This window comes from Carlito syrichta, unplaced genomic scaffold, assembly GCF_000164805.1.
Source record: "Carlito syrichta isolate Samal-C Ts95f unplaced genomic scaffold, Tarsius_syrichta-2.0.1 Scaffold305334, whole genome shotgun sequence".
NCBI classification, from domain to species: domain Eukaryota; kingdom Metazoa; phylum Chordata; class Mammalia; order Primates; family Tarsiidae; genus Carlito; species Carlito syrichta.
In genome coordinates, this window is record NW_007249430.1 from 174817 (window position 1) to 187253 (window position 12437).

The 12437-nt window shown below is 42.3% G+C and overlaps 1 protein-coding gene across 2 annotated transcripts in view; it reads left to right on the plus strand.

Annotated features, from left to right (window-relative positions):
* The window catches only part of TPO (thyroid peroxidase), a 92479-nt gene that overhangs the window by 2100 nt on the left and 77942 nt on the right, over positions 1–12437 (plus strand). For both annotated transcript variants that reach the window (XM_008061621.1, XM_008061622.1), the window contains exon 2: positions 5745–5829. In XM_008061621.1, coding sequence (XP_008059812.1) covers positions 5745–5829 — 85 coding nt within the window. The remainder of the gene's footprint in view (positions 1–5744; positions 5830–12437) is intronic.

Below are 12437 nucleotides of genomic sequence, written 5' to 3' on the forward strand. Positions count from 1 at the left end.
GTCGCTTGTGCTCATGGACTTTGTGAAGCAAAAGCAATGGATTGTTACATCTCCATTGTCCAGAACAAGACCAAGAGAGGTCAGTGGCATGGACCACTAGGACCTAGGATCTCCCCAGGATCATAGAGGGTCATCTGTAGGCAGATTGTACTCCTCATGGGTCCTGTTGTGTGGGCTGCTCATCAATAGTGTAGGCCAGGTACCCATTTTACAGATCAGAAGGCAGAAGCCTGGATGTCTCAGAGGTGGTAGAGTTCTATGGCCAAACTCACCTCACATCCAGATTTTTACAGAAAAATAACACATATCCTAACATTTGACTCTGGGTGATAGGTACTCAATGAAAAATATCAGTCCTGGATATACAGTTTTGGTGTCATAAACTAGTTTGCAGATTGTAGGAAGGTGGAGCATCAAATGAGGGGCCTTAGTACATGCTCATACTTGTGTATATCAGGAGAGATTCTTGCTAATAAAAATTCCAGAAGAGAATTCCAGAGGGTCATAGCACAAGCAGAATTAAACTTCAGCAGCTGAAAATTCTGAAATAGAAATACATGAAAATGGAAAAGTAATTAATTTTCTCCCCCAAATATATGCATGGCCATTGTACATCTAAGAAAAATTTGATATAAATCCCTTCACCAAAAAGCTGAATGGAGTGTTTTTCATGGAAGCCCTGTATAGTTATCACCATATAGACTGAGAGATATTTCTAGTGTTTGTGCAAAATCAAGATTTATGTGCAATTATCTTCATGGCAAATGTTCCACAAGTCATAGCTGTTAAGAGAAAATAAGATGCAAATGAACAACAGGAAGCAGAGCCATTACCTGGGGATTGGGGAAATTTGAGAAGATAGCCTAATGAGTGAATTTGTTTAAGATGGAAAGTTGGCAAGTTTTATTCCAGTTCACTGGATTTCTGCAAACAGGGATTATTAAAGTGAGGATCAAAACACAGCTCTGAGCAAAAAGCAAGTGCTCAGAGTTAGTTACAGGTGAAACTCAGGAATGTGGTGCAGTTTGTGGTTTTGAAGATGGAAGGTTTTGACTTTCTTGTGTGTGGGTTCCTTCCTTCCTTCCTTCCTTTCTTCTTCTTTATTTCTACTTTTAAAATAAACACTATTTGGATCAAGGTAACTTCCTTCTTCTTTAATAAATATAGTATTTTCTCACATAATAGCTTCCTGAGTTCCAACTCTTTTATATATCTTATGAATATGCATGAAGAAGAATTTTCTGGCAGGGCTGTACAGTCAATCAGAGCAGCGACAGGGAGAGTAAGGAGATGGGTGGTATCTCCTGATCTGGTAATTAAGTTATGTGACTCTATAGAATTTAGTTTTCAGCTTTGAAAAAAATTTCTTTAAAGGTGAGGTTAAAAATCTCTATGTCTGTGGTCAGTTCTCCCACCTGAGGCCTCTGCCCTGGACACCACATGCTCACCTGTAGAACTGCTCTGAGTCAAGGCAAAGAGAACCTCAAATTAAGAGAGTAATGATGAGCTGTGGACAAATAAAGGGCTTCTGAACATGCCTTCCAAATATGCTGTGGTAATAGGATTTTTAATAGCTGATGGCAATTGAGAAGAAAGAGATACAAGAAAAACTTACTGCCCTGACCCTATTTGCCAAAAAGTAGTACAAGAATTGACTCAAGTTTCCCCTGCCCTCTCTACTGAGAAGGACAAGTGTTTATCCTGAGAGAATTCTAGGCCTTCACCAACCTGGAAACATCCAGAAGCAGCCATGGGACAAACCTCACTAACAAGCCCTTATCTTCCTTAGATTAATTCCCCCATACATTTGCCTTCTCACAATTTGTCCCCTAGAAACCCAAAGTCATTTTCTTTTATCTTGTCACTTCTCAAAAAGTACTATAGATGCAACATAAGGCCAAATGCTAACTGGAGTTGTTCAGCACCGAGTGCTCAGGGGTACTCCCTGTAAGCCTAATGCACATGTTAATCAACTTCTGTTTGTTTTTCTCTTATTAATCTGTCTTATGTCAGTATAATTTACACGGCCTCAGAAAATTAACCTAAGCAGGATCAAGAGAAAAGATTGTTTCTTCCCTTATAAATGGATGTGAGTCATCTCTATTCAGAAAAGAAGTTATTAACTTAACAGCTAAAATCTATCAAGTACCAGCAGAAATGTGAGGTTATCATAATGAGAATTGTGTTTTTCTGGGGGAGATTTCTTAATACAAAAATATATCTCTTGTACAAAATTTGAAAAGAATAAGAATCTTCAAGCTTACAAAACTATTTTTTAAATCCAGTAAAGTATTTTATAATAAGAAAAGAAGCTAGAGTGTAACCATTTTTTGATCAATTAACCTTAAATAACAATATATTAATGTTGGTTAACAATAAGAAATGATCTTTCTAGCGACTTCCATTTTCAAGGGTAGTGGAGAAAGATAAACATCGTTCTTTATATGTAACCAGGTGGTTCTTGAATAATTGCCAAGTGTCTACTAAAACCCAGCCTTTGATCTGAGGTAGAACTCTGAAGAAAATCCTACCTAACTTTAAGGAGATGTGCAGAAATAGGACACACATACACAGGTAGTGTGAATGAGGGAACCCGTTTTTGTTTTTTTTTTTCTGGTATATAAACATAAGGAAAATCAAGATCTCATAGAGGAATAAGCAAAAGAGCTGGAAATTTCAGGCTGAATATTTTGAAAGGTGAAAGAGAGATTGAGTGTTATGTCCAGAGCCATGGCAATATGAAGACAGGTCTATTTTTATTTTATTTTATTTTATATTTTATTTCATTTTAGAGTTGGAGTCTCACTCTGTTGGTCAGGCTGGAGTGCAGTGGTACATTCGTGACCACCCCAGCGTCGACCTACTGGGCTCCGGCAATCCTTCAGTCTCAGCCTTCCAAGTAGCCAGAACTACAGGTGCATGCTACCACACCCAGCTAATTTTTTGATTTATTGTGGAGATGAGGTCTCGCCAAGTTGCCCAGGCTGATCTCGAACCACGGGCTCAGGCAGTCCACTCTCCTCGGCCTCCCAAAGTGCTGGGATGACAGGGTGAGCCACTGAGCCCAGCTGAAGACAGGTCTTAATCTGATTGTAAAGGTCCTGAATCCCATAATGAGGAGTCTGAACGCAATTCTGTGGGCACCAGGAACCTTCAGATGCTTTCATAAAAGGCACAGACGAAAGCAGGTTTTATTTCAGAAAGGCCACTTTGGTGATAACATGAAGGGGATGGGATGGAAATCACTGCAGGAATCGGTCATGATCTCCTTCTGCTGAGGTAGAGAGTGAGACTGGGTAGGATGAACCATTCTGCAAGAGACATTAAAAAGAAATCAATGCAACACAGTGAAAGAAAGCCAAGAAAAACCATGGCTGGGTTTCTTGTTTGGAAATTTGACTTATGAGGGAAATGTTTGAGGTCATTAACTCTGATAAGGAACACAGGAAGGTGACCTGGGTTCAGATGAGAAGTTCAAGTTGATGGTAGATATTTGGGAGAAAGGGAGAAGTGAGGGAAGACACCAAAAGAGCAAAACAAGCACGTGGCGTACCACTCACAGGAGGAAGACAGGTGGGAGAAAGAGCCCAATGGCTGAGGCTGGGAGATGGTGGCCAGAGTCTATCACAGACCCAAAGCAGTGCATCCAACATCCTGTGAGCACTTGGGATTTGTCAGACCCATGCCAACCGTTGTACAAGCTTCTCTCTAAAACAATTCTAAGAAGTAACTGTGCTAACTGGTGAGAAATCTGGGCAAGGTTAGTGATCTGACAAGTCACTCAGCTGTTTAGAGGTGAGGGGATTTAATGCAGGTCAGGCCTATAAGCACTCTGACTCTGCCACAAAAGTGCTCCAACAATGACAAGGGTAGGGTAATTATTGCATTTGGCAAATGAGGGACCATGGCTGACCTTGAAATAGGAAATATGAGTTGAGTTGTTTGGGCAACCGCGGTGAGTTTAGAAGGGAATCCAAGGAAAATGAATGAAAATCCCAAGTGTATTATACCCCTGGGTCTCGTGAGGGTTGGATGCTCTGTTTTGCAATGTCCAAGCTGTAGCCTCCTCCTTGGGCTCTTACTGCCAGTTGAATTCATCCCACATCATTACTTTCCTGAGCACGTGCAGGAAGCTGAGTGCCTTGCCCTGACGACTGTGCTGGACCGTGCACAGTGCGCTGGACTGTGCAGAGCTGTGACCCCATGCACAGTGACCCTCATCCTCTCCATCCTGCCCTTGCTCATATGCGCCCCACACTGGGAGGATACAGGTAACTGCTCACTGCTAGACCCTGAGGAGGTCATCTTCTTCCCCAAGCACTCGGTGGCTAAATATTCATCCCAGAACCTCAAGAAGTGATCCATCATGGAATTTTTCATAACTGCATTATGCTACACTTTAATAATTTGGTCGTCAAAAGAACAGACAAGTGCAGGGCAGAGTTGTGTGGGAACAGAAGTGATGGTGTGGAATATCGGGTTTGGGGCCAGAGAAGAGTGTTGAAGGCCCTAAAGGCTGAAGCCTTGAAGACCCTGCAGGTGCCTCTCCTGGGTCCCCCTGTCACGGGAGGCCCGACTGGGTGCTGGGGAGACAAGGGAGCCTGGTGTGATTTCAGCCTTCAGGGACTTGCAGTCCAAAGCACCGCAAGTTTTTCTAACAGCTTTGAGTCACTTAATGTCCTCTTGCATCAAAATCACTAGTTCAAAATATGGGAGGAGGCTTTCAGATAGCTTAATCCTACCAAGCTTCCTCATTTAAATATTTTTCTGGAATATGCTGTGGTACTTAATTTGGGATTTTCCTCTTTAAAAATAATTTGGCCAGGTGCAGTGTTTCATGCCTGTAATCCCAGCATTTTGGGAATCTGAGGCAGGAGGATTACTTGGGCCCAGGAGCTCAGGACCAGCCTGGGTAACATAGTACAACTTTGTATCTACACACACACACAAACTCTTGGTATCGTGGCAATGTGCCTGTAGTCCTAGTTACTCAGGGGTCTCATGGACTTCAGTAGGCTGAGGCTGCCGTGAGCTATGATCATGCCTTCATGCCTCTGCACTCCAGCCTGGGCAACAGACTGAGACCCTGTTTCAAAGTAATAATAATAAGTGTATTTCTGTAGAGATGTATAATGCTCAAAAGCGTTCTCATATTCTGTTTACTTTTAGGAATCGGTGTACTTCCTTTGATGAAGTACTGATGCTACACAACTTAACGGAGTGACAGAAGTGACTTTGTACATGCCCAGAAACATGTGTCATCTTCTTGTTACTCATGTGGAGGTTCACATTTTAGCCTAGAATTGGAATCTTAATCTATTTAACATTCCAACTACTAAAACAAAAATTAAAATGGGAGTGTTTTCATGGGACACTGCCGGTATGTTTGAATAATTTATCTTTTGTTAAATGCACGACTTAAAATGGACAGATATTACTATGAACTTTATCACCAGTTTATATATAAAATCTAAAGGGAACAAAACGTTATTCAGAATCATGAGAAGTAAGAAATGAACGTAAATAACCCCCTCTCCCCATTCCACAAGCAGCTCTGAGAGGTGGGTTCTAATGCCTCATTTTACCAAGGAAACGGGGTTCAGGAGGTGAAATAACCTTCCAGGATTTCACAGAAGTCATGTGGTTATTGCTACAGTGAGCTGGGTTTAATGAATAAGTCTAACAATGGCATAAAGTTGTCTAACTTCAATTGTGCTTGGACCGTGTGATATTCTGTTCCGTAGGAAAGACGAGGGAATCTCACATTGACAACATCTTGGAAGAGAGCAGGCGCATGGTGGACACTGCCATCTATAACACAATGGAAAGGTGAGGTCTGCAAAAGGGGACGTTGCAGAGTGCTGCCCAGTAGAAGCCAGCACTCCATGAGATACTTCCCATGCCCTGTCTATTTTAATTTTCACAGTTTCCCCCCAAATTGGTCCAAGACCCTAGTTTGCAAATGACAAACTGAAGCTCATTTGAGTTAATTCACTTTTCCAATATCACATGCAAGCAACTGACAGAATTTTACTCTAAATTTAATCTCACATTATTTCTTTGGCAATCCAGGAGGAAGCACCGTGATGCAATCCATAAATACATGTATATATCCTGAGTTAAAAGAGAATACAGATTGAAGTCCTGATTTTAAAAATGAACCTCTCTTTTCAAGAATTAGGACACATTAAGGAGAAAAAGAGTGATCTACATCTCAGATTTTTCGTATTTGGTTTTTGTGACATAATGTAACATTACCTATGTTACATGATAAAAATTCAGATCTTTCCCTCATTCTTTTTGGAAATAATTAACAAATGCCTTAATATTAAATATATAACAGATGCCAATATAAGGATATTATGGCCTCAGATTACATGTTTAAACAAAACACAAAACAAAACAAAAAACTGCTAAACAGTTTTGTCCTCATAAACTCATTATTTTGTTGGAAGTTGACCAATAATTATATAAGCTTTCAAAATATAAAGTATTGCAAGACAGTAGTTGATTTATTTCAAATTTCTACAACTGCAATCTGAAAATTGCCTTATTGTCCATATTGGCAACCTGCAAATTCTTGCTTACCTTCTAAATACTTGGATCAAAAGGGAAAGAAGGAGAGAAAATATTTCTCATAAGCTCATACAAGTTCTACCATGTATAAAATGGATATAAATTACTACAGAAGAAACGAGAATAGGAAGTGAATATCAAGTGCACAGCAAAAAGTGGAATCCAGTGTTTTAGTAACAGCTGTATAAGAACATGATCCATATGAAATAAATGCCCCTGGCATCTCAAGAAGGTTTGTTGTGGTAGAGCCAAGGGAGAGGTGTCTGGAAGACTTCACCAGAATGATTTGCTTTGCAATAGCTCTCATAAAGTACCCTATATTCATACTCAAACTATATTTCTTTTTTTTAAAAAAAAAAGCTCTTTCTACTATGTAACAGTCATGGTGCTAGACACTGGGAATAGAAAAATGAATGAAATCATTACATATACTCAAAAGTCCACATCTCTTCTATAAAGACAGATGCATGAATAATGCACTTAATTGAAGGATGTGTTTATTTCAGAGAATCAGAACAGATTATGGTTAGTCAGCTGATAGAGAACAAACCTTGAGTAAAAGTTTTAATAATAAAATATGTTTATACTTCAAAACAAATCTAGTTGCTTTAAAGCGGAAGATAAAACCAAAACACTTTTCTGAATAATAGCCAAAGCTAGAGCTGTGACTAAATTGTTCCTTACACTCACTCACGGATGATGGTACACTTTTGAAAAGAAGTACAGAAACACAGAGCATGACCCATGAAGGTGTCAAGAACAGGGAAGTAGGGTGAAATTCCACCCTACTCACAAGTTTTTCGTAGTTGGATTAGACCAAGGACAAAGGATAGATGCAGCAAGAATTTTAGCATTTGTGCTCTTTCTCTGAGACCAATTCCCATAGAGTGATGCAGGAAAGACCAGGTGGTGGCTTCCCACATGGTGGGTTGCATCTTGTGAGAAGAGCCCTGAGTTCAGGGAACCCCGTGTCTCACAGTGTGGTTTGAGCATGCTGGCCACCTGCTATGGAGGGGAGAGCATCTTTGTTCTACTAAAGAAATATAAAGTGTTCTGGAGGAAAATACAACCTCTGCTTTCCAAAGCTGGCCACTATGCAAACATCCTTGAAAAGATAATCTGGGGCAATAGTAGTCAGCAATGTAATTTGATTTGATGTGGAAAAAAAAACCCAGACCTATGGAAAATGTCCACACCATCAAGGCCTTTTGCTAACTCTCCTGTGATCCTGTCCCTCTGTTGCTCCCCCTAGTTAATCTGACTGGCAGAGGTTGCAGCCAACTTTGTTTATCCCACAAAGCATTTAATCAGGGATCTTATCTGCATAGCCCAGGCAACAGGATGTGGCAGACCTCAACCTTTCAGCTTTGTTTAGTCCCAGATGCAATCAGTTGAACACATCTCAAAATCCACCAGGGTCTCCCTTAGAAAGCCTTGTGTTTCCGAATTCACCTTTGCACGTGGTCAGAGCATTAATTCCTTACATCAGGATGCATTAGCAATTTTACAGACCCCTACCTGCCCCTCGAGGACATATAGGGCGGTTCTTCCCTACAGTACAACTCTGACCAGTGAGTTGAGGCTGACCAGAGGCTCCAAAGGGCATTATTATCTATTAGGAAGAAAAGAAAACTGGGGCACACCAGGGCAAAGTGTCACAAGTGGAATGGAATGATGGAAGACCATTTGGCATTCTTGATGATCATGATCGCCATGGGCCCTATAGATGGACCTGTCTTCTTGCTTTAGGATCATGTATCAAATGACCTTTCATTCCTTCGTTCTGCAAACACATAATGCAAGCATAATAGCATAATTCTCAGGCCACTGAGTGGTCCATAGTCTAGTGGAGAAGAAAGCATCCTTCATCTTCTTTGTCACAGAGTAGAGGAAGAGAGAGAGAGGGAGGGAGGGAGAGGGGGAGAGGCAGAGGGAGAAGGAGAAGGGGAGGGGAGAAGAGGAGAGGAAGAGACAGAAGGAGAGGGAGAGGGAGAGAGAGACAGAAAGATACAGAGAGCGGAAGAGGAAGAAAGAGGGAAGAGACAGGGTGCAGGGCCGGGGTGCAGAGCCGACAAGATCCTCGATAAATCCCAGACATAAACCTAACTGAGTTTAAGAGTGTGTACCCAGTAGTAGGACCGAATGCTGATGACAACAATCTCTAAGACTGGGCTAGCAGGGAGAGTTCTAAGACATGGGCCTGGGCTGCACCACTGCCATGGGCTCAACTGTGACAGCCAGACTCTGTGGGGTGGCAAGTGAGGTCAAGATATGCCCATTGCTCATGGCTGGGCCATCTAGTCATGTGTGGCTGGTAATGCGTGGTCCCACGGGAGTGTAGGGCTTGGGGTGAGCATGTGCTTGGCCTCTCGGGAGCCCCTCAGGCAGGGGAATTCAAATTGTTCCAACCATGGCAGAAAGCAGGAGTTGCAGTTGGGCCAGCTCAACCTACCATAAGGAGCAAGGGCCTTGCCAGCCTCATGCCATCTCCCTGTGGGGTCCTCACCAACCAAGACCACACTTCATTGAGGGAACCTACCCTGAATAAGTCAAAACTTTCATTTACAGACTTTTTAAAAAGTCTAACCCTGATGAATGTTGATAGTTTGTTTTTTTTCTTACTTTCTCATGATAACTACACAGTTCCTATATTCAAATCTGGCACAGAATATGGCTGGAGCAGTCTCCCCCCTTTCCTGCCCAAAGTAATTTCAGGGCAAAGCAAAAGCGTGTGCTTTAGGATGCTGGTGATCCAGGGAAATCAGAGGACAAAGAACCAAAGGCTCTCCTGGGTCTCAATTGCTCGGGGAGTTGAGCAACTTGCGGCCTGACCCGGCTCACCTCCATCGAGCAGTAAATCCCTTCCTTTTTAGCATTCAGGAAGTTTCTGATATTCACAGTTTCCTGTGAGTTCGAGAGCATGTTCAATCTGGGATAGTCTTCCCTCAATTGTTGAGACCATTTGAGTCTGTTTACTGTACATGTTGAGACATTCGGGCGTTGCCGGGTGCATATTGAACAGCCACAGGGGTGTTATCACTTAATGAAAATGACACTGTTGGACAGTGTTCAACAGTCCTGCCGGATCCAGTGCTAATGAGAACTTAAATTTAGTATGGCTTTTCTGGTCAACTCTTCACTGTAAGAATGCTGAGCCTCCTGGAGTCAAAGCTCCCTCAACTTGAGTTCCAATTCAGATATTTTGCAGCAAATAAGAGTCTGTATCTGTTATCTCTTAGCGCCTTGCTTGTGTTCTGAAGCTGAGACTTACAGTGCCTGCACCTCTGGCCTAGACTGCAGATGGTGGGCGCATGAACAGGGCACCCTCCAGCTTGCCAGGTGGTTGATGCTAATGTCTTGCCAAACTCTAATGAGCTGAGCTCGCAGCAGGCTGGGCTCCTCAGAACTTGGGTGTGGAGGGGAGGGGATATGTCAGCAAGAGCAAGTCCCTCTCAGGAGCTATGTGATGGCTGCAGGATAAGCCAAGGGTAGAGAGGGTCATGTGTCCTTGGCATAGACCCTTCATTGTCAGCAAAGAATCACGAGGGCTGAAATATCCAGCCCAGGTGCAGGACACAGGGTGGGAGCTGTCCAACTGAGAAATCAGGCAGAGAATGTAGGGCAGTGGACATGATGAGAAGTAGCCCTCTACAACAGAGTGCTGGCTGCAAGGGGAGACTCTGGCTCTGAGTGTGGAAGTCTGATGGTGTGCAAGAGGAGTCCACAGCAGAGGACACGGTGGACCAGGAGGGGGCAGGCAGGCTGTAGGATGGGTTCCGGCCATGTGACTCTTGGCAGGAAAGGCTCAGGGGCCTGGTCTGGGACCCTGTCAGGTGGTGATATCAGCTAGCATGGAGTTAAGAGCTGAGCTCAGGTTCCCAGACCCCAGCTTCCTGACTTCCCCTTTTGGGACCAGATTGTGTCGTCTCTTGAGTGCCAGGCAAAGGAAGGGATGAGACAGAAAAGCCCTCGAGTGAATGTGGATGTTGTCCTAGGTGGTACAGAAAGTGTATTTCATCAAAAGCCCTGGGCCTCGAGATCTCCAGGAACATCTTGGAAATTCTCAGAACCTTTTGAAGATTAGAACAAACAGATCTCTGGACTTTTTGATGTTAGCAATCAGAATGAGCAAATGGGGTTAGAGTGTCCATCTGACTCTTCCCTTAAGTTCTAGTCCAGGGCAAGAAAGCAAAAATGATGAGATCTGAGTCATTTAGCAGCTGTGGCACCAGGAGATGGGGGAGATGTGACTGTGTGGTGTCTGTGTCAGGTGCACACATGTGTATATGTGGTGTGTGCACGTGCAAATGTATGTTGTATATGCACACACGTATGCATCTGTGTGTTGCATGCCATGTGTGTCATACATGTTGTGTGCAGTATATGTGTCCATCATGTGTGTGATTTGTGTGGTGTATGTGTGTGTTTGAGTTCCAGGAACAACTTGGCTCTGAAGACAAGGAGCTTTTTATTTAAGTATTACTGAAAAGTAAAGGGCAAAAATGTATAGTCAGAGAAAGAGTTAAAGATAAAATATCCAGTTATGCATCACTTAAAGAAAGGGCTACATCTGAGGAAAGCATCCTTAGGCCATCTTGTCTTTGTGAGAACATCCTGGAGTGACTTACACCAACCTACACCTAGGTGGTGTAAACTACGACACACCTAGGCTATATGCTACAGTCTTTTACTCTTAGGTTGCAAATCTGAATGTTACTGTGTTGAATTCAGTAGGCAACTGAAACACAGTGGTACATATTTGCATATCTAAACATATCTAAACAAAAAAGGTATAGATAAAAACACAGTATTATAATCTATGGGATGACCTTTGTCTAGGTGCCCTGTTGTTGACTAAAATGACCTTCTGTAGCATTTCACTGTGTGGATGTCTTCCATCTTTGGTTTTTAAAGTCTACAGAGAGGAAAGAGGCTGTTGTGCATGATCTCAAAGAGACCAGTGAAGTGCATATGTCCTGAATCTACTCTGAGTGTCCTGGCAGAAAACTAGCAGAAGGTATACTCTGTTAGGAACTCAGGGTTGAGGCGAAATCCATTTGAACTGGGATATTATTAAATTCCCCAAAGCCTTACTAACACACTAAAGAAAAGGATGAACACGTAGATTTAGGATTTGAGCTTTGCTTTCATACCTTTTGGGGAGGAAGGTCACAGCCTTTGCACTTCCTTTGTATGGTGTGCCCCCAAGTGTCCCATGGCAAGTGCAGCTTCTAGGAAACTGGATCTGCTCTGTCGTGTTAGCCTTTTAAAAAGCAACCTTGTTCCCGTGGATCTTCTCCAAACAATCAGACTTATTTTGTGCTCCAGGGTTCCTTCTGATAGCAAAATTCCTTGCTCAGTTAGATTTTGGATAAATGCCTAAAAGGAAAGAGTGAAGTTTTGGAGGGTCATTGTTTTGTCTCCCACGTTGAGTCTCAGAGATTGTGTACAAACACATGAGCTCTGACTTTGCTGCTGTGACTGGCAAAGTCTTTTGTCTCTGGCTCAGAAATGTCATGACTTCTGCTAGTATTCAAGGAACTGTGTGGCCAGCTAATATGCTAGTCATAGTAGCTAAAACCTCAGTCTCCTCAAAGTTCATGACTTCATGGTATCTTTTACAAACATGTTGGCAGGTCTAAAACATAAATATTTGATATCTTAAGTCATGTGCCATATGCATTTATATGTATATTCACTTATTTCTGATATATATATGGTATGTATATATTTTTTGCTTCTTAATATCATCTCTCACTCACTGGATGTCTTATCTGGTACGAGCTACTGAAATTTCAATAAATTAACCTCTTCATCTGAAAAGTGAACACAATTATAGTATTTATCTTATTTTTGAAAAT